The following is a 24,021-nucleotide window of genomic DNA, read 5'->3' on the forward strand; positions in this document are numbered from 1 at the left end:
AAACGCATCAAAAACACACTACATGCTTTTCTGCAGTGTTTTCATTGACACATCTAGAACCAAAAACGCAACTTTTTGCATTAAAAGAAGTCCCTGACTTTTTCCAGAAAACGCAGAGATGTGGACGTGTTGCGGAAAACGCTTATGTGTGAACCTAGGGTAAAAGTGTGTAAAATCAGGAAGCTCCCCAGTCTAAAAATCATAAATGTTACTTATTAAACCTGAGCCTGGGATGATGCACACAACCAATGAATTCCCATTGGCAGTCCTCCATCATACCACCCCCTCCTGTTCATGTCAGAGGTCCTCTGTTTCACATGAGAGCCCCCCCCCCCCCATAATATCAGTCATCCCTATACATCAGAGCCCCCTGTACATGAGTCCCTCTCCACATTAGAACCCTACTCTTTGGCTTCAGCAGTGTGGAGGAGGCGGACAGCTGTACTCTTAATGCTGGAGGTGCCCTGAATGCTTCCTGCCTTAGATCAGAGTCTACTATGGTATAAGAGGCAGACGCACATATATACAGTATGGCCTGGTAGGCCCCCAGTGCCATTGGAGAGACTGGTGAGTGACCTGGGGGAGCCCCCCCATGTCATCAGGGAGACTGATGTGTGTCCTGGCAAGCCCCCTGCTCTATCGGGGAGACAGATGCATGATCTGACATGCTCCAGTGCCATTGGGGAGACTGACACATGACATGGCAGGCCCCCTGTTCCATTGGGAAGAGTGACGATGACCTGTGCCATCAGAGAGAATGGTGCATGATCTGGTAGCCCCCTGTGCAATTAAGGAGACTGATGCTTGTTTTGATGCGCTCTAGTGCCATTGGATAGAATGAAGCATGACCTGAAAGGCTTCCGTGTTGACAGTGACTTGACAGACTGCTGCATTACCCAGGAGACAGATGTAGGACTTGGTAAGCTGCTGTGATGTCTAGAAGACTGATGCACAACCCGCTAGTTTATTAGACTGCTGTGTAAAGTTAAGCCCAGGGGCGAACTGACCATTTGGAAACTCGGGCACTGCCCGAGGGCCCGGGGTCAGTAGGGGGCCCCATGAGATGCCCCTGGTACCTTTTTCATAGGCTTTGAGTTTGGGCAAGGACACAGGGGCCCCATGATCCCCTATTGCCCGGGGGCCCCATGAGTTGTCAGTCCGCCCCTGGTTAAGCCCATGGCCAAGGGAGAGCTATAACTGACTACATTGGTGGGGCAGTGGATACAATCACTGCTGTTCTGGAGTGTTGGAAGAGCACTAGCCTTATCTACAAGGTTTTCTAATAGATGGCTTATAACGTATTGAGGTTAATGTTACTGAGCAGCGGTGATGTCATCCCTGCAGGAGTTATGAGTGGGAGATAATTTAGTTCACTTAGAAGGTGGGAGTAAAAAAAGTACAGGATAAAAAACAAAAATCTATGTTCTTCAGACTGATTTGAGAGTTTGTTTGGCATGTTCATTTATAGGAACTATTTTTGACATCTTGGACAATTTATTTTTTTTTTTTTTTTAATTTTTTTTTTTTTAACCAGTTGAGCTCCTGAGGATTTACCCCCCTTAATGACCAGGCCTCTTTTTGCTACTCGGCGCTGCACTAATTCAACTGATAATTGTGCGGTCATGCAATGCTGCACCCAAACAAAATTTACGTCCTTTTTTTTCACACAAATAGAGCTTTCTTTCAGTGGTATTTGATCACCTGTGCGCTTTTTATATTTCACACTATAAACAAAAACAGACCAAATATTTTGAAGAAAATCGATATTTTTTACTTTCAGCTATGAAAAATATATAGTAAACTCAAAGTTGGTTGTAAATTTAGGCCAAAATGTATTCTGCTACATGTTTTTGGTAAAAAAAATCCCAATAAGTGTATATTGATTGCTTTGTGTGAAAGTTATAGCGTCTACAAACTATGGTATAGATACTGCAATTTACGCCATTTTTTTGCTATACAGCACTGCGCTAGTTTAATGGACAATTGCGCGGTCATGCAATACAGTACAGAAATGACATTTATGTCCTTTTTTTTAACACAAATAGAGCTTTCTTTTGGTGGTATTTGATCACCTGTGCACTTTTTATTTTTGGCGCTATAACCAGAAAAGGTTTTGAAGAGAAAATTTTTTGAAAAAAAAAATATTTTCTAATTTTGGTCATAAAAAATATCTAAAAAAACTAAAATGTCATCATAAATTTATGCCAAAATGTATTCTGCTACATGTTTTTGGTTAAAAAAATCCCAATAAGTGTATATTGATTGCTTTTTGTGAAAGTTATAGCGTCTACAAACTATGGTATAGATAATGGAATTTACACAGCTTTTACTTTCTGACTGCCCATCACATTTCTTGAGGTGCTAAAATACCAGAATAGTACAAACACCCTCAAATGACCCCTTTTCGGAAATTAGACACCCTAAGCCAGTGATGGCGAACCTTTTTGAGCCCGAGTGCCCAAACTGCAACCCAAAACCAACTTATTTCTTTCAAAGTGCCAACACTGCAATGAAACCTGAATATCGAGCTTTTGGTTTAGAAAAAACAACTCGTACAGTAGTGCAAACTAATTAACAGTACAGGGATGACCAGAGACTGCGGACACAGTACAGGGATGACCAGAGACTGCGGACACAGTACAGGGATGACCAGAGACTGCGGACACAGTACAGGGATGACCAGAGACTGCGGACACAGTACAGGGGATGACCAGAGACTGCGGACACAGTACAGGGATGACCAGAGACTGCGGACACAGTACAGGGATGACCAGAGACTGCGGACACAGTACAGGGATGACCAGAGACTGCGGACACAGTACAGGGATGACCAGAGACTGCGGACACAGTACAGGGGATGACCAGAGACTGCGGACACAGTACAGGGGATGACCAGAGACTGCGGACACAGTACAGGGATGACCAGAGACTGCGGACACAGTACAGGGATGACCAGAGACTGCGGACACAGTACAGGGGATGACCAGAGACTGCGGACACAGTACAGGGGATGACCAGAGACTGCGGACACAGTACAGGGATGACCAGAGACTGCGGACACAGTACAGGGATGACCAGAGACTGCGGACACAGTACAGGGGATGACCAGAGACTGCGGACACAGTACGGGGGATGACCAGAGACTGCGGACACAGTACGGGGGATGACCAGAGACTGCGGACACAGTACGGGGGATGACCTGAGACTGCGGACACAGTACGGGGGATGACCAGAGACTGCGGAAACAGTACGGGGGATGACCAGAGACTGCGGACACAGTACGGGGGATGACCAGAGACTGCGGACACAGTACGGGGGATGACCAGAGACTGCGGACACAGTACGGGGGATGACCAGAGACTGCGGACACAGTACGGGGGATGACCAGAGACTGCGGACACAGTACGGGGGATGACCAGAGACTGCGGACACAGTACGGGGGATGACCAGAGACTGCGGACACAGTACGGGGGATGACCAGAGACTGCGGACACAGTACGGGGGATGACCAGAGACTGCGGACACAGTACGGGGGATGACCAGAGACTGCGGACACAGTACGGGGGATGACCAGAGACTGCGGGGACAGTACGGGGGATGACCAGAGACTGCGGACACAGTACGGGGGATGACCAGAGACTGCGGACACAGTACGGGGGATGACCAGAGACTGCGGGGACAGTACGGGGGATGACCAGAGACTGCGGGGACAGTACGGGGGATGACCAGAGACTGCGGACAGCACAGAGATGACTGCTGACCTTTGGGGAGGGAGGGGGAGCGGGTACCTGAATTTGACAGGTACCCGCTCTTACTTCCGCAGAGTTTTTTTTTTTTATCTTACCTGTTCCTTTATCCAGCCGCGCGCTGTCTTCCCGGCTTCTGTAGTGTGGGCGCTCGTCGGACAGCCGGATGCCCAGTGCGCATGCGCGAGAAGCGCTGCGCTTTGTGATTGGTCCGGCGGCTTCTGGGATCTGTCATGTGTCCCAGGTACCGCCTTACCATTCACAAAGAGCACTGCTTCTTGTGCATGCGCACTTGGGACCCGGCTGTCACGCACACTACAGCCGGGAAGACAGCGCGCCGCTGGATTCTCCTGGCGTGCCCACAGATAAGGCTCGGCGTGCCGGCTGTGGCACGCGTGCCACGGGTTCGCCATCACTGCCCTAAGCTATCTGCTGAGAGGTATACTGTGTCCATGGAAGATTTATTTTTTTCCGCAAGTTTCTGGAAAATGACAAAACCTTTTTTTCTTTTTTTTTCTTTTTAAAGACAAAGTTGTCATTTAAATGATTTATTTCTCACACAAGCCATGGGTATATGTGGAATTACACCCCAAAATACATTCTGCTACTTCTACTGATTATGAGGATACCACATGTGAGACTTTTTGGGAGCCTAGCCACATACTGGAGCCTGAAATCCAGTGACCACTTTGAAAGCCTGAAGGTGCGTAAATTCCTCATTACACTTCCTCACTACCTATCACAGTTTCGAAGGCCCTGACATGCCAGGATAGCACCAAACCCCCCCAAATGACCCCTTTCTGGAAAGTAGACACCCCAAGGAATTTAAAAAGAGGCATGGTGAGTATTTTGCAGATCTCATTTTTTCTCACAAGGTTTTGAAATATAAAACAAAATAGAAAAAATTTTTTTTGTTTTTTTTCTTTTTCCAAAAACTTGTGGCAACAAATGAGATCTGCAAGATACTTACCGTGCTTTTTATCAAATTCCTTGGGGCGTCTACTTTCCAAAAGGGTAATTTGGGGGGGTTAGGTGCTATCCTGGCATTTCAGGGCCTCCGAAACTGTGATAGGTAGTCTGGAAGTGTAATGAGGAAATAAAGCCCTTTTAAAAGCCTGAAGGTGCTTATTGGATTTTGGGGTCCTGTACTTGGCTAGACTGCCAAAAAGTCTCTCACATGTGGTACCCCCATACTTGGGAGAAGTAGCAAAATGTATTTTGGGGAGTAATTCCACATATACCCATGGCATGTGTGAGCAGTAAATCATTTAAGTGACAATTTTGTGTAAAAAAAAAAAAAATTATATATATATATATATATATATATATATATATATATATATATATACACACAGTAGGGATTGAAAGTTTGGGCACCCCAGCTAAAAATTTGTATTAATGTGCATAAAGAAGCCAAGGAAAGATGGGAAAATCTCCAAAAGGCATCAAATTACAGATTAGACATTCTTATAATATGTCAACAAAAGTTAGATTTTATTTGCATCATTTACACTTTCAAAATAACAGAAAACAAAAAAATGGCATCTGCAAAAGTTTGGCCACCCTGCAGAGTTAATATCTTGTACTGCCCCCTTTGGCAAGTATCACAGCTTGTAAACGCTTTTTGTAGCCAGCCAAGAGTCTTTCAATTCTTGTTTGAGGTATCTTTGCCCATTCTTCCTTACAAAAGTCTTCCAGTTCTTTGAGATTTCTGGGCTGTCTGTCACGCACTGCTCTTTTAAGGTCTATCCATAGATTTTCAATTATGTTGAGGTCAGGAGATTGTGAAGGCCATGGCAAAACCTTCAGTTTACGCCTCTTGATGTAATCCCCCGTGGATTTCGAGGTGTGTTTAGGATCATTATCCATTTGTAGAAGCCATCCTCTCTTTAACTTCAGCTTTTTCACAGATGGCATCAAGTTACCATCCAAAATTTGTTGAAATTTTATTGAATCCATCTTTCCTTCTACTCGTGAGATGTTCCCTGTGCCACTGGCTGCAACACAACTCCAAAGCATGATTGATCCAACCCCATGCTTAACAGTTGGACAGAGGTTCTTTACATTCAATTCTGTGCCCCTTCTTCTCCAAACGTACCTTTGCTCATTCCGGCCAAAAAGTTCAATTTTAACCTCATCGGTCCACAGAACTGGTTTCCAAAATGCATCAGGCTTGTCTATATGTTCATTTGCAAAGTTCAAACGATGATTTTTGTGGTGAGGACATAGAAGAGGTTTTCTTCTGATGACTCTTCCATGAAGACCATATTTGTACAAGTATCTCTTTATAGTGGAATAGTGTACCACAACTCCAGTGTCTGCCGGATCTTTCTGGAAGGATCGTGCAGTCAAACGTGGGTTTTGAATTGTTTTTCTCACAATCCTGCGAGCTGTTCTGTCTGATTTTTTTCTTGGGTCTTTCAGATCTTGCTTTAACTTCCACTGTTCCTGATGACTGCCATTTCTTAATTACATTCCGAACAGAGGATATTGACATCTGAAAACGCTTTGCTTTCTTCTTATAGCCTTCTCCAGCTTTGTGAGCGTCAACTATTTTCAGTTTCAGTTTTCTAGACAACTGCTTAGAAGAACCCATGGTGCTGATTGTTGGGGCAAGGTCAGATGAGTCTGGACATTTAAAACCTTTGAGAATGACATAACCTGGTCTTCCCAGACGATGATTGAGAACAATCCATGACACTGGCAGGTCTCGGCTTTGCAAAGGGGGCAGTGCATGCTATAAATTCTGCAGGGTGCCCAAACTTTTGCAGACGCCATTTTTTTGTTTTCTGTTATTTTGAAAGTGTAAATGATGCAAATAAAATCTAACTTTTGTTGACCTATTATAAGAATGTCTAATCTGTAATTTGATGCCTTTTGGAGATTTTTTCCATCTTTCCTTGGCTTCTTTATGCACATTAATACAAATTTTTAGCTGGGGTGCCCAAACTCATTAGAAGTTCATGTCACACATCATTCACTCTTCTAACCACCTGAAGATCAAGCCTTTTTGTTCACATGAAAAAAATCAGTATTTTTTGCTAGGAAATTAATTTAAACCCCCAAATGTTATATATTTTTTTAAAGCCGACACCCTAGTGAATAAAATGGTGGATACTACAATTTTTTATGGCACATAGTACTCGCGCAGCGATTTTTCAAAAGCAAATTTTTTTTTAAAAAAATACACTTTTTTACTTTTAATGCACAAAAACACAATATATTGGCCAATTGTTTGGTAAAGTATGAAAGATAAGGGTATGCCGAGTAAATAGATACCAAAAGTGACATGCTTTAAAACTGTGCATGCCCCGTGCAATGGCAACAAACTGCAAACATATTTAATATCCATAGGCAGCGCTTTAAAAGCTAACATTTTAGATTTACAGAGGAGGTCTAGTGTTAGAATTACTGCCCTTGATCTGACGTTCATGTCAATACCTCATATGCATGGTGCAATCACTGTTTACATACCGGAACAGGGTCAAGGCTTGTGCACACAGGTGTGCGCACATGGGAGGGGCAGTTTTTTTTTTTTATTATTATTATTATTATTTTTACATTGTACCATTTTCTTTTTTTTTTTTTTTGATCACTTTTACTGCTATAACGGGGAATGCAAATAACCCCTATAACTTCAATGGGCATTGTCATATATTCTTTTTTGAGAAATCTGGAGGGGGAGGGGGGGCATCATCACCCACTGCTTGTAAAAGCAATCCTGCAGCTAATTAGCCACTAGGATTGCTTTTACATGAAAGCCGATCGCCGGCTGAAAAAAACGATACCAGGATGATGCCTGCAGCTGTAGGCATCATCCTGGTATAACCATTCAAATCCAGTGATTTACCAGTACATCGCTGGTCCTTATTGGTTGTATATGCTATGTTCTTCTTTTTTCTTTTTTTCTTTTTTTTTTTTTTTTTTTTTTTTTTTTTTTTTTTTTTGTATGCAGCCTGTGGAATGAATGAAAAAATGAGAAGAAATCTCTGCCAGAAAAAGTGTGTAGTATGCCCACCATTAGGATATACCACCCTGCATCCACCCACTTCTAATGGTGGGCACACATTAGGTCACACTTTGCCACAAGCACCAGTTCCAAGATTGAACAAATGTCTAAATAGTGGCACGCTTGAATAAAAATTGTCCACGTATAAGTGGTAACCTATATGGAGAAATGATGACACCAAGTCCCAAACTATCTTGCCACTGCTCCCCATGTAGTCTGGGCATCCAGGGGGGCTCCACGTGACTATCTTTTCCCTCGTAAATCCGAAACTTATAAGTATAGCCTGTTGCCCTCTCACAGGTCTTCTACATCTTGACCCCATATCTGGCACGCTTGCAGGGGAGAAATTGTTTGAATGCAAGGTGGCCAGAAAAATGAATGAGGGACTCCTCAACGCAGATGTTTTGCTGGGGAGTATAGACATCTGCAAATTTTAAGTTAAAGTAATTTGCGAGGGGCTGAATTTTGTGGAACCGGTCAAATTCAGGGTCACCCCGAAGATGACAGAGTGTATTGTCGCTGAAATGCATAAAACACATTATACTCTCATATCTATGCCTGGCCATGGCAGCAGAGAACACGGCATATGATGAATCGGGTCTGCAGACCAACACAACCGCAATTAATTTCTTTTCGTAATGCCCGTGTTGAGGGTTAGGCCCAAAAAAATGTAAATTTGAAAACCGTAATGAGTTTCCATGCGAATGGTCTGGCAAGGATTGAATTTGGGTTGGTGGCGATAAATTGTTGTGCATATAACTTGCTTTGATCCACAATCAACGCATACAGGTATTCTGTGAAAAACAGCTCCAAAAATCAAGGAGGTATGTGAAAGACCAGGATGTACTAGACCGTTGGTACTCCAGTTATCCAAAAAGTATTGTGGCACTAGTACTGGCACTCTGCTGCATATGAGAGTCATCAAAATTTACTGGCACGTGCTAACAGAGATCAGGCCTGATTCTGCAAACACTGCGGTTTTGTGTGCTATGTATCAAGTGACAGTGACCTACTGACACTGCACTTGCTGGGGGAGAAGGGGGGGGGGGGGTAAGCGTAGGTGATCAGTGAAAAAAAAAAAACACTGACACTGTACTAATGGCATTGGGGAGGAAGGAGTTAACATTTTTATTCACTGAAAGGGTTAACTGTGTGAGGGGAGTGTTTTACTAGGGGGCAGGGGTGTGTGCTGGACCGGGACAGGCTGATCTGGAGAGATAAACTCTTTTCTCTCCGGTTCAGCTTGTCAGGAGCTGACAGGCAACTGACAGAGCAGGGCTGTGTGGTAGCAATGCAGCCCTGCTCTCTGTTAGCGATTGCCGCTAATTGCCGGCAAATGGCCGGTAATGACCAGCCGTGACCCGGCGGCTGAGACCCGCTGCTGACACCCGCGGGACAGGTAGGGCGGGCACGTGGTTTTGCGCAGCCGTGCCGCCCTGCAAACGTTTTAATGCAGTGGCTGGGGCTCAAGTAGTTAATCTGATAATTTGAAGTAGAGTTCCTTTAGGATTTTATGCAAGTGTAAAATTTATTTTCGTATGTCTGGTACCATGTTTTACTGTTTATGATTTTCTTAAGCATATGTTTCTTGTGTGGTTTTTGTTTTTCGTTTTTTTTTGTGAATCTGTTGCAAAGTTTCTCATCTGGAGATCCTGTAGACTTCCTAGCGTAGGCTGACAATGTTAAACTGATGCCTCAGAAATAGCAGCATTGATGACAGCCTGCACTAGGAAGTATACAGGATCTCCAGGTAAGAAACTTTGTAATAGATTCTAAAATATAACTGCTTAAAGTGTCACTAAACCCAGGACCCTGCATTCTCTATATCTGGTCCCCCACAGTACACACAACATGGAAATGCAATTATTTTAGTACCGTATATACTCGAGTATAAGTCGACCCGAATATAAGCCAAGGTACCTAATTTTACCACAAAAAACTGGGAAAAACTATTGACTCGAGTATAAGCCGAGGGGGGAGGAATAGTGCCCCATCGTTGGTGTCAGTGGGGGGAGGAATAGTGCCCCATCGTTGGTGTCAGTGGGGGGAGGAATAGTGCCCCATCGTTGGTGTCAGTGGGGGGAGGAATAGTGCCCCATCGTTGGTGTCAGTGGGGGGAGGAATAGTGCCCCATCGTTGGTGTCAGTGGGGGGAGGAATAGTGCCCCATCGTTGGTGTCAGTGGGGGGAGGAATAGTGCCCCATCGTTGGTGTCAGTGGGGGGAGGAATAGTGCCTCTGCTCCAGCCTGGGCTCGCGCGCTCCCTCCCTCTCCCATGGTACACACTTACCGGTCAGATGTCTTCCTTCTCCGGCCGCTCTCCTCCTCTTCACTCGCTCGATCTTCGCGGTGCCGCTCGGCTCCTCCTCTCCAAGCTCCACCTCCTCGCCGGTGATTGGGCGCCTGTGTGCCTCTCCTGAGCTACAGTTCCGGCGGCCAATCACCGGCGAGGATTGATCCCGGGGGTGTGTCCAGATGACAGGGACGGCATGTCATCCCGCCCCTGCTAGACATCTGCAGACGTTGACTCGAGTATAAGCCGAGGGGGCCGTTTTTCAGCACAAAAAATGTGCTGAAAAACTCGGCTTATACTCGAGTATATACGGTAAATATAAATTGCTAAATACTTTTTTCTCATCAGCAGTTAGAGCAGTCTTGTGACTTCTATCCGTGTACAGCAGAGCACTTGTTAAAGCTTGTAGGAGGAGTTTTCATTCTCCCCTGATTGTCCTATGAGGCTGCGTGACCCCTGACCATCTGTATGGACAGTGCTGATTGGCCCTTTGCTGATCACATGCACCTTCCAAGGAAAAAAGCAATACACACCAAACTGGATTGGGGACAGTAGAGGAAGATCAGAGAAGACAGGATCAAACATCCTTAGGCTCCACAGTGAGCATAACAAGCATGCTTTACTGTATATACAGACTGATTTTACTGTTGTTGGTTTAGTAACACGTTAAGAAAACTGAAGGAATGTGCGCTGTAGGCTGAAATGGCTGCTGCCGACTGCAAGGTAATTGCTTAGCATTGTCAGCCTGCAACAGAATGTAATGTTACCAGCAGGATTTCCAAGTAAAGAAACTTAAAGTATACCCAAAGACAAGGTGAAGATGGATTGGAACCCCTGTCAGTTTATTGCTTCTTCTGCCCCTGTTCTCCCTCTCTTATTTGTTCGGTTTACCATTATCAAAGTGAAAGTATAAGAAAATATATGAGACCAGAAGTGAAGGTAAATCTCCCCATGGGACACATATGGGCAAAACAAAAATTGACGGGTAATGACCCTTCTTTATCCAAAGTGGGGAAAAAATTGTGCGCCTTTAGTGCTATTGTAACCATTTGCCCTCCAGAGGACTTACCCCCCCCCCCCCCCCTCCTGACCAGGCCATTTTTTGCGTTACTGCGCTGCGTCACTTTAACTGATAATTGCGCAGTCATGCAAATCCGCACCCAGGTCAAATTTACGTCCTTTTTTTTTTTCCCACTATAAGCAAAAAAAGACCCGACAATTTTGAGAAAAAAACTATATTTTGGACTTTTTGCTATTAAACAAACGTGCCCAGTAAAAAAAAATGTAAAAAATCAAATTTTGTCATAAATTTAAGCCAAAATGTATTCGGCTACATGTCTTTGCTAAAAAAACTCCTAATACATGTAATTGGTTTACATTAAAGTTATAGCGTATACAAATGGCGGTATAGATACTGGGATTTCCCCCCCTTACTAGTAATGGCGGCAATCAACGGCTTTTAACGGGACTGCGGCAGGTATTTTGACACTGGGGGGGACTAACTTGTTGTTACTGACATCCCTAGTGACACCAATACAGTGATCAGTGCTAAAAAAACAGAACTGACACTGTACTAATGGCACTGGGCAGGGAGGGGTTAAGGTGAGGGGCGATCAAAGGGTTAACTGTGTAGGGAGTGTTTTACTAGGGGGCAGGGGGGGGGAGTGGTTTACTAGGGGGCGGGGGTGCACTTCACTGTAAGCATACTGATCGGGTTGGATGTGCTGTGCACAGCCATCCCAAGCAGTGTGCTCGAGCTGACAGGGAGGGAAGACTATGATTGACGGCCGCGAACAGCTGCGCAGGTAGGGCGTGCGTGTGCGTGTGTGTGTGTGTGTGTGTGTGTGTATATATTTATTATGTATGTGTGTGATTTTTGCGCACCAGTGCCACCATGTAGCAGTATATCTGCTAAACGGTGGTGGTTAAAGCAGGTTCACAAAAAATTATTTGCTTAAAGCTGAGTTCCAGTTGATTTAAAAAAAAAAAAGTCAGTCTCTACAAAAACTGTAGCTGCTGACTTTTAAAATACAGACACTTACCTGTCCCTCAGTCAAGCGGTGTCCTCACCATGGCTGGTTTCACCAGCTGTCTTCTCTCCCCGGCGCCAGCATCTTCAGTGTGGGCACACAGCTGTGACAGCTTGCAGCTTCACAGCCGGTTGCCCACTGCACATGTGTGAGTAGCTCTGCGGTTTGTGAATGGCCCTGTAGTCTTCTGGGGCCTGTCACATGTCCCAGAAGACTACTGGGATGGGGGGGGGGGGACATCTTCCACTTCCGATCACCTTAGGCGATCGCAGCGGAATTGGGAGCGGGTACCTGTCAAATTCGGATACCCGCTCCCGAAAGGTGCCAATCCGTAACGGGGAGCAGCTGAACTTCCCCTTTTGGGTGGAACTCCGCTTTAAGAAAATTGTACCATGAGGTGTGATGCCAAACATACTGAAAAATAGATTTAGGGATTCTATAGACATGTAAGGGTTGAAATGACTCCTTTTTCTATTTCGTCAGGCATTTAGCCAACATGTTCAACCAGCAGCAGCAACAGTTCCATCAGCTGATCCAGCTTCAGCATCTTCTGCAGCAGCACCAGCACACTGTACAGCCAGCAGCACACCACCCACCCACCACACAGCACCCTCTGCCTGCCCAGCATGCTGCCCCCAGGTAAGGATATTCTGCATCCTGTGATCTGTCAGTTTCTCTCTGGCCTCTCACTAACTGCTTCTTTTTACAGGCCTATTTCAAATCCAGTCCAGCAGCCACAGCAAATGTTGAACTTGCGACCAGCCAGCCCTGCCAGGCTTCTCAACACTCATCCAATGATACAGCGAGCTCTATTAATGCAGCAAATGCAAGGTGAGCTTACACCATGTTCTGTCCGGAGTCTCTTCAGATGGGTGAGCACTTCGAAGGAGTTATGTGAAATGGGTTGTCTCTTATCTGAATTGCTTTCTGATATTCAGCAGGGAGAATATAGCCTATCTCAAGACTTTTCTATACCTGCTCTAATTGAGTGAGGGGGAAGTCTCTGTAATGGAACCCCACCCAGATAGCAGTAAAACCTGGCAGGAGCTCTAACTATCCCTATTCTAGCCAAAATTAAACTTGGCTAAATCTGCTTGCCTGCCAGGCCAATGAAGGTTTACTGCAAACATATGTCAAGGCCAAACAATTGGACTGCTCTAAGTTTCTGACAAGGTGTTTTTTTTTTTTTTTTTTTTTTTTTTAACTTTGCAAACATAAAACTCTTTCAGTTGTATATTAGACAGACTAGACAGGAGCTAATAGGAGAAGTTCATTGTTAGGGTTTACATTCACTTTAGCTTTCAATAGATAAAACCTAAGGAAAACAATAAAACTGTTGGGCCTCGTTCACACAGGGGCAGATCAGTGCGTACCCCCATGTGAGGCTATGTTTACCCACACAGGGATGCACAGGTGTTCTGTGCATCCCCATGCAGGCTGGCCTGCTGATGTCATTTGGGCTACAGCAACTGCACAGACACAGCTGCTACTTCCAATTTACATAGTTAGTCTGGCTGAAAAAGTCCATCCAGTTTAACCATTAAAAAAAAAAAAGTTATATTCCTATACCCACAGTTGATCCAGAGGAAGGCAAAAAACCCAGCAAAGCACAATCCAATTTGCTGCTGCAGGGGAAAAAGTTCCTTCCTGATCCCCCGAGAGGCAATCGGATATTCCCTGGATCAACTTTACCTATAAATGTTAGTATCCAGTTATATTCTGTGTATCCAAGAAACAATCCAGGCCTTTTTAAAGCAATCCACTGAGCTGGCCAGAACCAACTCTGAGGGAGTCTATTCCACATTTTCACAGCTCTCAGTGTGAAGCAACCTTTCCGTGTTTTGGAGATTACATTTCTTTTCCTCCAGATGTAAAGAGTGCCCCCTTGTCCTCTGTGATGACCTCACGGTGAATAACTCTACACAGAGTTCACTATATGAACCACTGATGTATTCATTTATGTTGATCATATCCCCCCTTTGTCTCCTTCTCAAGAGAGAATAAATTCAGTTCCTCTAATCTTTCCTCCTTTGACATCAGTGTGGCTGCGGGTGTGTCCCTGAACTCACACTGTCTCACATGGGTATGCATTGATATTTCTGAGGGAGAAAATAAGGAAGCTCTGTCCAACCTGCTTGCTTCAGATGAGGTTTTCTCAAAGTAGTGAAGCTAGGTTCAGGGTGGCAGTTTTGGAGATTGCAAATGTGTAAACAGAGTCCGCAATAACCACTCCCATATATCTGTCCTCATTGATCTGATCTGGGCTGTTAAGATCATCACACTTTAGTTTTTCTTCTTAGTACAATCTTGCATCATGGCTGCTTTAAAATAGTTTAAATTTTTTTGCTGTTTTCTTGCCTTGCTGTTTTCTGTCCTTGCATAGTTGGGTTGAAAAGAGACACTAGACAATCTAGTTCAACCAATAAAAAAACACATATACACAAATAGAAAAACGCCATATACACATTGCTATAACCACAGTAGATCCATAGGAAGGCAAAAAAACCACACAAAATAGGTTTGGGTGATGAGGAAGAAGCAACAGTACCGATTTTCTTTTCCAAGTGATACATATAGACTGAGCCCTGGTTCACACTGATGTGGTACAGGATTCACAGCATTTTCAGTGCGAATTCCGCAAAGCATCAAAATCGCTCCCCATCCATGCGAACCGATGTGGGTGCGTATGTTAAGTTAAGGACACCCCGAAATCGGTCCGCAAAACAAGGTGCAATGTGCAGAATCAGATCGCAGAGGTGTGAATACCTCTGCGATCCGATTCTAGTGCAGACCAAAAAAGGGTCCTGCGTGTTTTTGCTGCAGTGCGAATAGAGCCATACAAAATGTGGTTCCTGTGCGAATCATGGGATTTACCGCACCACATCAGTGTGAACATGAGCTAAAGCTGTATCTGATCTTGTGTCCACTCACATCTTAGCTAATTTGTGTTCTCATAGATGTCACAGCATTACTGAAAAAATTATTCTGAGCTCTGTACTTAGACAAAAATATATTTTTTGTTTAGCAGGTAATCTCCGGGGTCTCAGCATGGTTGCGCCTCCAATGCCACCCTTCTTTCCCACAGCTGCAAGACACTCCATTCTGGGCATTCCTCCTATAGGTGTTACTGTGAAGGCTCCAAATATGACTTTCCCACCACTTCCATTCACACAGCCGCGACTTTATCACAAGGTAACGAAAGAAATAAATGTATTCTAGCACATAGCAGCCACCTCCCAAAATCCCAGATGACCAGAATATCCAGGTGCTGTTGTATGCATACACTTCTTGGGTCAATGGGCCAAGTGCCAATGCCCTTTCTTATTGGCAGATTAGATTGCCCATCCCAGTAATGTGCAAATGGTGGGGCTTTTGGCACACACCTTTCTCTTTCAAAAGGTTTCCACTAACCTTTCAAGTCATCTTCCAGAACAGCTTATACAAGAGAGGCCTCTTGAACCTAAACAGGAATCTCATGATCCATATCATTGAAAATACCTTATCCTTATCAGTCCCTCAGTTTATGCATTTCCCCCGGCCAGACAGGATCACAACCTTGCTTTATATATTTTTTTTTTTTTAACCAGGCCATTATGCTAGGTGGCAGGGGCCTCCCAGGCGCAGTCCTCCCTCAGCAGAAGCAGGGATCTTGGGGAGGTACTGACACCTGGGGCCAGTATTGCACTGGTGGTGGTTTTCAGGGACCCCCCCCCCCTCTCCCTTTTATTTGTCCAGGTGTCCCCTCCAGGGGGAAGAAGAGTCACTCTAATTTTACTTTGTTAGGCATATTGCATATATAGAGAATACAAATAGCAATGAAAGTGAGCGCTCTTATGGCAAGCAGCTGAACGCTCAAGGAAACCAAACAAAACCTTGTCATAAACATATAAAATATATATGTGCAGCGCTAATCAACAAATTAAAGTATATGTGAGAAATGTCCCCAATAATCACATAAATCAGTGACAGTCTCTATAATGAACATATGGTGATATACAGCTTCAATCCAGTGGTGGTGCTCCCAGTGGTAAGGTAAGAATTACGCACTCAACAGAAGCGTAATTTAATTACGCAGTATGTAAATCAACAGGGGTCCCTTTCACAGGTATAGGTCTGGGCTGGAACTTAGGGTAGGTTCTCCTTCCAGCTGATAAGGATATGAGCCCTCAGAGGAAGTAGGTAGATCCAGCTGGCCAGAGGTCCCTTTAAGGGATAGGTGGGTACAGATGCCTGCTTACAGGTGCTTCCCTCTCTGGGTCTGGTGGACTGGTAACTGGATCACAGCAGGTGACAGGTTTTGGAGGACTTTTGGTTGGCTTTATTTGTGTTTTGAAGACTTTATTTTCTGGACCATGTGAGGGGGAGACACTTAAAAATGGCTGAGAGAGCCCTGCCCTGCTGTAATTAAGTTACGCTACTGGTGAGTGTGTAATTCTTACTTTACCACTGGGAGCACCACCACTGGATTGAAGCTGTATATCACCATATGTTCATTATAGAGACTGTCACTGATTTTATGTTCTTATAATTGGGGACATTTCTCACATATACAGTCAGGTCCATAAATATTGGGACATCGACACAATTATAATATTTTTGGCTCTATACACCACCACAATGGATTTGAAATGAAACGAACAAGATGTGCTTTAACTGCAGACTGTCAGCTTTAATTTGAGTGTATTTACATCCAAATCCGGTGAACGGTGTAGGAATTACAACAGTTTGCATATGTGCCTCCCACTTGTAAAGGGACCAAAAGTAATGGGACAGAATAATAATCATAAATCAAACTTTCACTTTTTAATACTTGGTTGCAAATCCTTTGCAGTCAATTACAGCCTGAAGTGTGGAACGCATAGACATCACTAGACGCTGGGTTTCATCCCTGGTGATGCTCTGCCAGGCCTCTACTGCAACTGTCTTCAGTTCCTGCTTGTTCTTGGGGAATTTTCCCTTCAGTTTTGTCTTCAGCAAGTGAAATGCATGCTCAATCGGATTCAGGTCAGGTGATTGACTTGGCCATTGCATAACATTCCACTTCTTTCCCTTAAACTTTTTGGTTGCTTTTGCAGTCTGCTTTGGGTCATTGTCCATCTGCACTGTGAAGCGGCGTCCAATGAGTTGTGAAGTATTTGGCTGAATATGAGCATATAATATTGCCCGAAACACTTCAGAATTCATCCTGCTGCTTTTGTCAGCAGTCACATCATCAATAAATACAAGAGAAGCAGTTCCATTGGCAGCCATACATGCCCACGCCATGACACTACCACCACCATGCTTCACTGATGAGGTGGTATGCTTAGGATCATGAGCAGTTCCTTTCCTTCTCCATACTCTTCTCTTCCCATCACTCTGGTACAAGTTGATCTTGGTCTCATCTGTCCCATAGGATGTTGTTCCAGAACTGTGAAGGCTTTTTTAGATGTCGTTTGGCAAACTCTAATCTGGCCTTCCTGTTTTTGAGGCTCACCAATGGTTTCCATCTTGTGGTGAACCCTCTGTATTCCCTCTTGTGAAGTCTTCTCTTGATTGTTGACTTTGACACACATACACCTACCTCCTGGAGAGTGTTCTTGATCTGGCCAACTGTTGTGAAAGGTGTTTTCTTCACCAGGGAAAGAATTCTTCAGTCATCCACCACAGTTGTTTTCCGTGGTCTTCCGGGTCTTTTGGTGTTGCTGAGCTCACCGGTGCGTTCGTTCTTTTTAAGAATGTTCCAAACAGTTGTTTTGGCCACACCTAATGTTTTTGCTATCTCTCTGATTGGTTTGTTTTGTTTTTTTAGCCTAATGATGGCTTCCTTCACTGATAGTGACAGCTCTTTGGATCTCATCTTGGGAGTTGACAGCAACAGATTCAAATGCAAATAGCACACTTGAAATGAACTCTGGACCTTTTATCTGCTCATTGTAATTGGGATAATGAGGGAATAACACACACCTGGCCATGGAACAGCTGAGAAGCCAATTGTCCCATTACTTTTGGTCCCTTAACAAGTGGGAGGCACATATGCAAACTGTTGTAATTCCTACACCGTTCACCTGATTTGGATGTAAATACCCTCAAATTAAAGCTGACAGTCTGCAGTTAAAGCACATCTTGTTCGTTTCATTTCAAATCCATTGTGGTGGTGTATAGAGCCAAAAATGTTAGAATTGTGTCGATGTCCCAATATTTATGGACCTGACTGTACTTTATTTAATTTGTTGATTAGTGTTGCACATATATATTTTATATTGCATATATAACTTAAAACTGTTTTTTACTATAGGGCCATGAAACTAAGCGAGACAGAGAAAAGCGTTCCTCCCTTCCAGACACCAACTCAGAGAAAACTAATGCAGAACTTCCCCCTACTGCATCCGAGGCTGATGAAAATGTCACTTCAGAAGGTGAGGAATTTGCCTTAATACCTGACATTGGGCCTTCATCATTTCAGCTTTTCGAGCTCAAGGCTTCTGTCATGGGATCTCGGGCTCTCCCTAACTTTCATCTCGCAATAGTAAAAGCAAACTTTTTTTTTTTTTTGCCTGGAAATGCATCTTCTCTGCCTGTCTTGACCATTTGTAGCTGAGCAAAAGTTTCAAAATGTTAGTTTTCACTAGAGTAGGGGTAAGGGGAAATCATTCAGTGGCAACACCTGTTCCTGTGATGACTATTTTTTATAGCAGTTTGTGCTGCGCTTTGTAAAGTGAAGGGAGATGGTAAAGGATACAGTTCAATACAAGATGATTAGGATGACTCTGATCTTGAGAGCTTACGGTCTAAAAGGGAGGAGCAAGTTCTACAAGAGGCAATAACTGAGGGATGAACTGATGGGGGTAGTAGAAGTGCAGTTTTTAGGTGGACATAGGATGAGCTTTCCTGATGAGATGACTTTTCAAGGATCGCCTGAAGCTGGACAGAGCAGAAGATAGCCAGACAGATTGGGGAAAGGGGCTCCAGATAATGGTAGAGGTTCTAGAGAAGTCCTGTAGGCAAGAATGGGAAGAAGTGACAAGGGAGCTAGAGCAGGAGGTCCTGAGAGGAGCAGAGTGGACGCTTTGGATGATAGTATTGACTTGTACATTTGGGCTACCAGAACACAAAGGTATTGGCAGAGGGGTGGTGGGCAGCAATGGTAAAGCGGATAAGTCTAGCAGCAGCATTTATAATAGACTGAAGGATGGTTTGCTTGTATAAAGGTAGGCCTATGAGAAGGGAGTTGGGGTGTGGGTGGGGAGGGAAATATTATGAGCTTAGTTATTGATGTATGAGGAGACCAAAGGAGGTGAGCTGAAAAGTAGAGAGATTTGCGTGTCATCAGCATAGAGAGGATACTGGAAGCTGTGGGAGGCAATCAAGTGACCCAGGTGCCATATATTTTAGGACCATATTACATATTCACTTTTTAGGGGGTTTTCTTGGGTGGTTATGTTTATATTATTGGGCAGTGTATCACTGCAAAGCAGAACCTACAAATGACTGAATAGAACTCTCCCATTTTACATAATTAGTATTCTTTAGAACATTAAAGCAACTCCAGGTTTTGGTTACCCCCCCCCCCCCCTTTAAAACAGTTCTGTTGACTCTCCTGCAGAGCTACACCTGCTACCGGAATCTTTTGCATATGACACTTGTGACATAACAGCCTTTGGATGGAATCGCAGGACTGGGACATGTATTAGAATTATATACACTAAGCTAGTTACATTTTTCATATATAGTAAAAAAAAAAAAAACCTTTGATCCCTTTTGAGAATTTATTTAATGATATTTGCTGTTTTGCAAAGGGCCCTTCTTTCCTTCTAACCTATTTTGTTAAGGTAAGCAATGTGAATTGGAGAACTTACAATATGTTTGCATGTCCGATCAAGTTGTATTAACCCATTTCAGCACATTTTACAACTTTTTATTTACATTGATTCTTAAAGGAAAAGTAACCCTGAAAAAAGATGCCTAATCTTCTTTCCCATCACAAGTAATTTAGGACAGCCTAAAAATATCCAGCTTTTGAACATGATGATATGAAAAAATGGAGGATAAGGAGAACATGGTGTATGGCCATTTCATTGCCTGCTGTCATAGTTACAAGAATTATCTATAGTCAGACTGGGGTGTGTTTGATTGAAGAGCTCAGGGCTGAAACTTACTGTGGGTTTCAACTTCAAGTGAGAAATAGAGTGCACACCCTTCTGAATGTAGGCTGTTTATTAAAAATGGGAAAAATAAAAGTGATACACTCTCTGCATGTAAGGGAAAATGAGCATATCATTGTTGCAGAAAGGTCTCAAATGTACTGGCTGCACCTTTTCTTTCTTCTTGGGAGAGTGCATGTGATCAGCACAGGGCCAATCAGCATTGTCAAGACAGAGGTCAGGGGTTCTGCATCCTCCTAGAGCAGAAAGAAAACTCCTCCTGCAAGCTTTAACCAGTGCTTTGCTGAACACTGATAGAAGTCATGAGACTTTAGCAATTTATACTTACTAAAATAATAGCATTTCCATGTAGTGTGTACTGTGGGAGAGTAGATATAGTGAATTCAGGGTCCTGGGTTTAGTAACACTTTTAAATAATATAAAAAGAAAAAAAAAAACATGTCTATACTTACCTGCTCTGTGCAGTGGTTTTGCACAGAGCAGCCTCTTCTCGGGTTCCCCGCCGATGCTCCTGGTCCCTCCCTCCGGTTGGGTGCAAGTAGCTTGCTAATGGGGGCACCCAAGCATACGCATTCCCTAGCCGCAGCTCTGTGTTTTCATTCACATGCAGAGTCACGGGTTGGCCCTGCCTCTTCACATTGGTTCGCTGACTATTATTGACAGCAGCGGGAATCATTGGCTCAACCAGTGAGGAGACGGAGTTCTAGGATAGCCGAGACATCAGTGCACATCGCTGGATTGAGAGGGGGCTTGGGAGGGGGGGGGGGTGGCTGCTGCATACAGAAATTTTTACCTTCATGCGTAGAATGCATGAAGGTAAAAAAAAAATTAGCCTTTACAAAAACTCTTTTAAGTCTTCCATAGACTCCTTTTATGACTGCCCTTTTCTCCCATACTCCGTCATACCCATGAGTTCTAGACAGTGCTATAGTTTGCATTTCTCTTTCAACTTTAGGTGTGTCATTGTAAAAAAAAAAAACTTTTTATCCACCCTAAATAAAGCTGGGCCATAGATGAATCAAATGTGGTCAGTTCAGCAGGAACTAGACTAATTTTCATCCATATGTCTGTTCCTATTCATGAAAAGTTGATCCATCTATGAATGGACATGTTGGGAAAATATAGCTTCAATCATGCTGAAATCCATGTATGGCCAGCTTAAGCCAAATACACCCATTTGTGCTGTCCATACTCAACCTCCCAGATAGAGCTCACAGTGGGAGGGTTAAAGCAGCACCATTAATCCAGAAAGCAGCGGGCAGGACCAAGTGTTGAAAAGCTACAGGCTTGTGACAAAGCTGGTAACCACAGCTTTTTATAAAGTTGACAACACTGCTCTCAGCTCCTGAGCAGTGCAGTAGTGGTCACCCCTGAAGCTGCATGAGGCAGACTTCACAAACTGGATCAACAGGTATGGTTGGGGGGAGGGGGGGGGGTAAGCATTATACAGGCTCCGCTGCTGCACTGGCCCACCCATTTCATTCCTTGGATTTCAGTTCTTTCAGCATCACATGTGGTCATTGCCTTGAGCCATCTTCATGTAAAAGCAATCTGTCTAGGATCACACAGTCCACCCCAACATCTATCTATAAAGGTATTTTGATATTTGCATAACTCCTCCTAAGAGCCTGCCAATATCTGGCTTCAGGGTTAAAGGCTTTTGAGAGCAGGGGTGTGGAAATGTTTAAAAAAAAAAACTACTTGTCCAGGGGCTAAATTGGTGCCCCAATCTACTTGTCCAGATAAAAAAATAAATACATTTTAACCGAAACTGTATTTAAATCGGAGGTGATATTAGGAATGTTTGCGGCTTTCAAAAGCAAAAGGGGCTTTATGGCGTCTTAAACGTTTAATATTTTTAACATTGGAAAGGGTGGGTCAGGGCTTATCCTTTATCCCTTTTGCTGCCATAGCCCTTTTTTTTTTGCATTTTTTTCACAAGTTTAAAAAATAATTTTAGGCCTGAAGATTACATAAAACCCCCTAACATCATACATTTTCTGAAATCGGAGATCCTAGAGAATAAAATAATGGTAGTTCCAATTTTTTATGTCGCATATTACCGCAAAATTTCAGTAAAAAATAGGTAAGTTAATTTTAGGGCACAAAAAAACAATAAATTACCCTATTTTTTGTAAACTATTAAAGACTAGGTTGCATCGAGTAAATAGATATCCAACTTGTCAACCTTAAATTTGTGCATGCTCATGAAATGGCGACGAAATTCAGTACCCTATATTTCTAAAGCTGCTTAAAGGTCATCAGTTTAGTGTTACGGAGGAGGTCTGGTGCGAGAATGATTGCACTCATTCTGGTGTGCGTGGCGATATGTGACATGTGTATCACAATCAATGTTTTCATGCATGGGTGCCCCAGCGGGTGCTTTTACGTTTGTACGTGCATATATGTGGGGGGCCTCAATTTTTTTGGGGGGGGGTGATGGTATGTGCTTGGGTGTAACTTTTTTTTTTTTTTTTTTTAATCGTAAAAAAATTAAACTAAAATTTATTTTGTTTGTTTTTTTCCCATCACATAGGGAACAAAGTCAGGTGGGGGTGAAGAGGCTGACACTGTGTGGAAGCAGTCGGGCGGCAACGCTGCCACCCGAATGCTTCCACCTGACAGGTGAGCCCCCTGCTTGCCTGCAAGGTAGAAATAGGTAGAAAAAAACACCTGCCCGACGCCTGGAACTACATGCATCGGGCGATAGGAATCAAACATCCCTGGAGAGGAGTACAGATGCTGGGTGATGTATTCAGGAAGCTTTGTTGTACAGCACCCTGCTGGCCCCTCAGCGGCCTTTATCTGACTAATTTGCATAGAGAAGCACAGAGCTGGCAGAACTAGAGAAATCTATATGCTACATCTATAGATATGGCTTGCCGAAGACAGATTAAAGTCAAATGCTAGTTCTATTTAAAACGGTAGTGAACGCTTAAAAAAAAAAAAAAAAAAACTCTTGGGGGGGAAAAAAAAAGTTTTTCCCTGCAAGGCAATGTCATAATGTGTTAGTATGCCTCACATACTAGTACTTTATGTGAAACTTACCTTAAAACGAAGCCCTCCAGCAGCGCGCTGTCACCGCTGATAGGGCTTCCATTTTCATTCGGGCCCTCTCCTGGGTTTGGGGGCTCTGGCAGCTTGAAGCAGCCATAAGTCACTTTTTACGGCACACAGCTCTGAAGGAACGGCACGAGCATGCCGTTCCTTCAGAGCGCATGCGCCGGTGCTCTACACAGGTAAATATCTTTTAAACGGTGTACGTTTTAGGAGATATTTACAGCCTTATTAGAGGCTTAATTGTAGGTACAAGTGTAAAAACCGACTTCCACTTTTAATGGTAAACTGTACTGTAAATTTGTCCTTTTAATAATACTGCTCCCCCCCCTCCCCCAGTGCAGCGCAAAATACCTTCCTGCCTTTTCCAGGGATGTTCACTGTGTGGTTCTGCTCTGTGCCACACAGCCTTTGCGAGGATAATGCCCCAGCTGGCTGCTCTTTTTACTGTACACACTCACTGTTGTCCCATTCATTCCCTTAGATGTGCTTTAATCTGCTGGATGACTGGAGGTGCATTAGGAAGACTAGCCTTCCAGGACATTTTCTCTCCCTTGAAATGACAGGGGGGATCCTGGGAATAATGAAAGTTCACATTAACTAGTTGCCGACCGCTGATAGCCGAATGACGGCTTCACTGCGGCCGGCCAGTTCTGGGTGGACGTCATATGACGTCCCCCCAGAACGCGCTCCTGGGGCGCGCACCCGGCGATCTCCGTGATCGCTGTGTCCTACGGACACAG

General features: G+C 43.9%; 1 protein-coding gene across 8 annotated transcripts in view; it reads left to right on the plus strand.

Moving 5' to 3' along the window:
- The window catches only part of CIZ1 (CDKN1A interacting zinc finger protein 1), a 61,103-nt gene that overhangs the window by 4,718 nt on the left and 32,364 nt on the right, over nt 1–24,021 (plus strand). For 3 of the 8 annotated variants that reach the window (XM_089692917.1, XM_089692923.1, XM_089692918.1), the window contains exons 2-5: nt 12,561–12,716; nt 12,787–12,908; nt 15,103–15,269; nt 18,355–18,474. In XM_089692917.1, the coding sequence (XP_089549043.1) occupies nt 12,574–12,716; nt 12,787–12,908; nt 15,103–15,269; nt 18,355–18,474 (552 nt within the window). In that variant the 5' untranslated portion in view covers nt 12,561–12,573. Of the gene's footprint in view, nt 1–12,560; nt 12,717–12,786; nt 12,909–15,102; nt 15,270–18,354; nt 18,476–24,021 lie in introns of all 8 variants that reach the window. The other 5 variants (XM_089692924.1, XM_089692925.1, XM_089692920.1 and 2 more) reach the window with 5 other exon arrangements.

The sequence above is a fragment of the Staurois parvus genome, unplaced genomic scaffold (genome assembly GCF_062004578.1).
Source record: "Staurois parvus isolate SC_StPar_1 unplaced genomic scaffold, SC_StPar_1.0 ptg000608l, whole genome shotgun sequence".
NCBI classification, from domain to species: Eukaryota; Metazoa; Chordata; class Amphibia; order Anura; family Ranidae; genus Staurois; species Staurois parvus.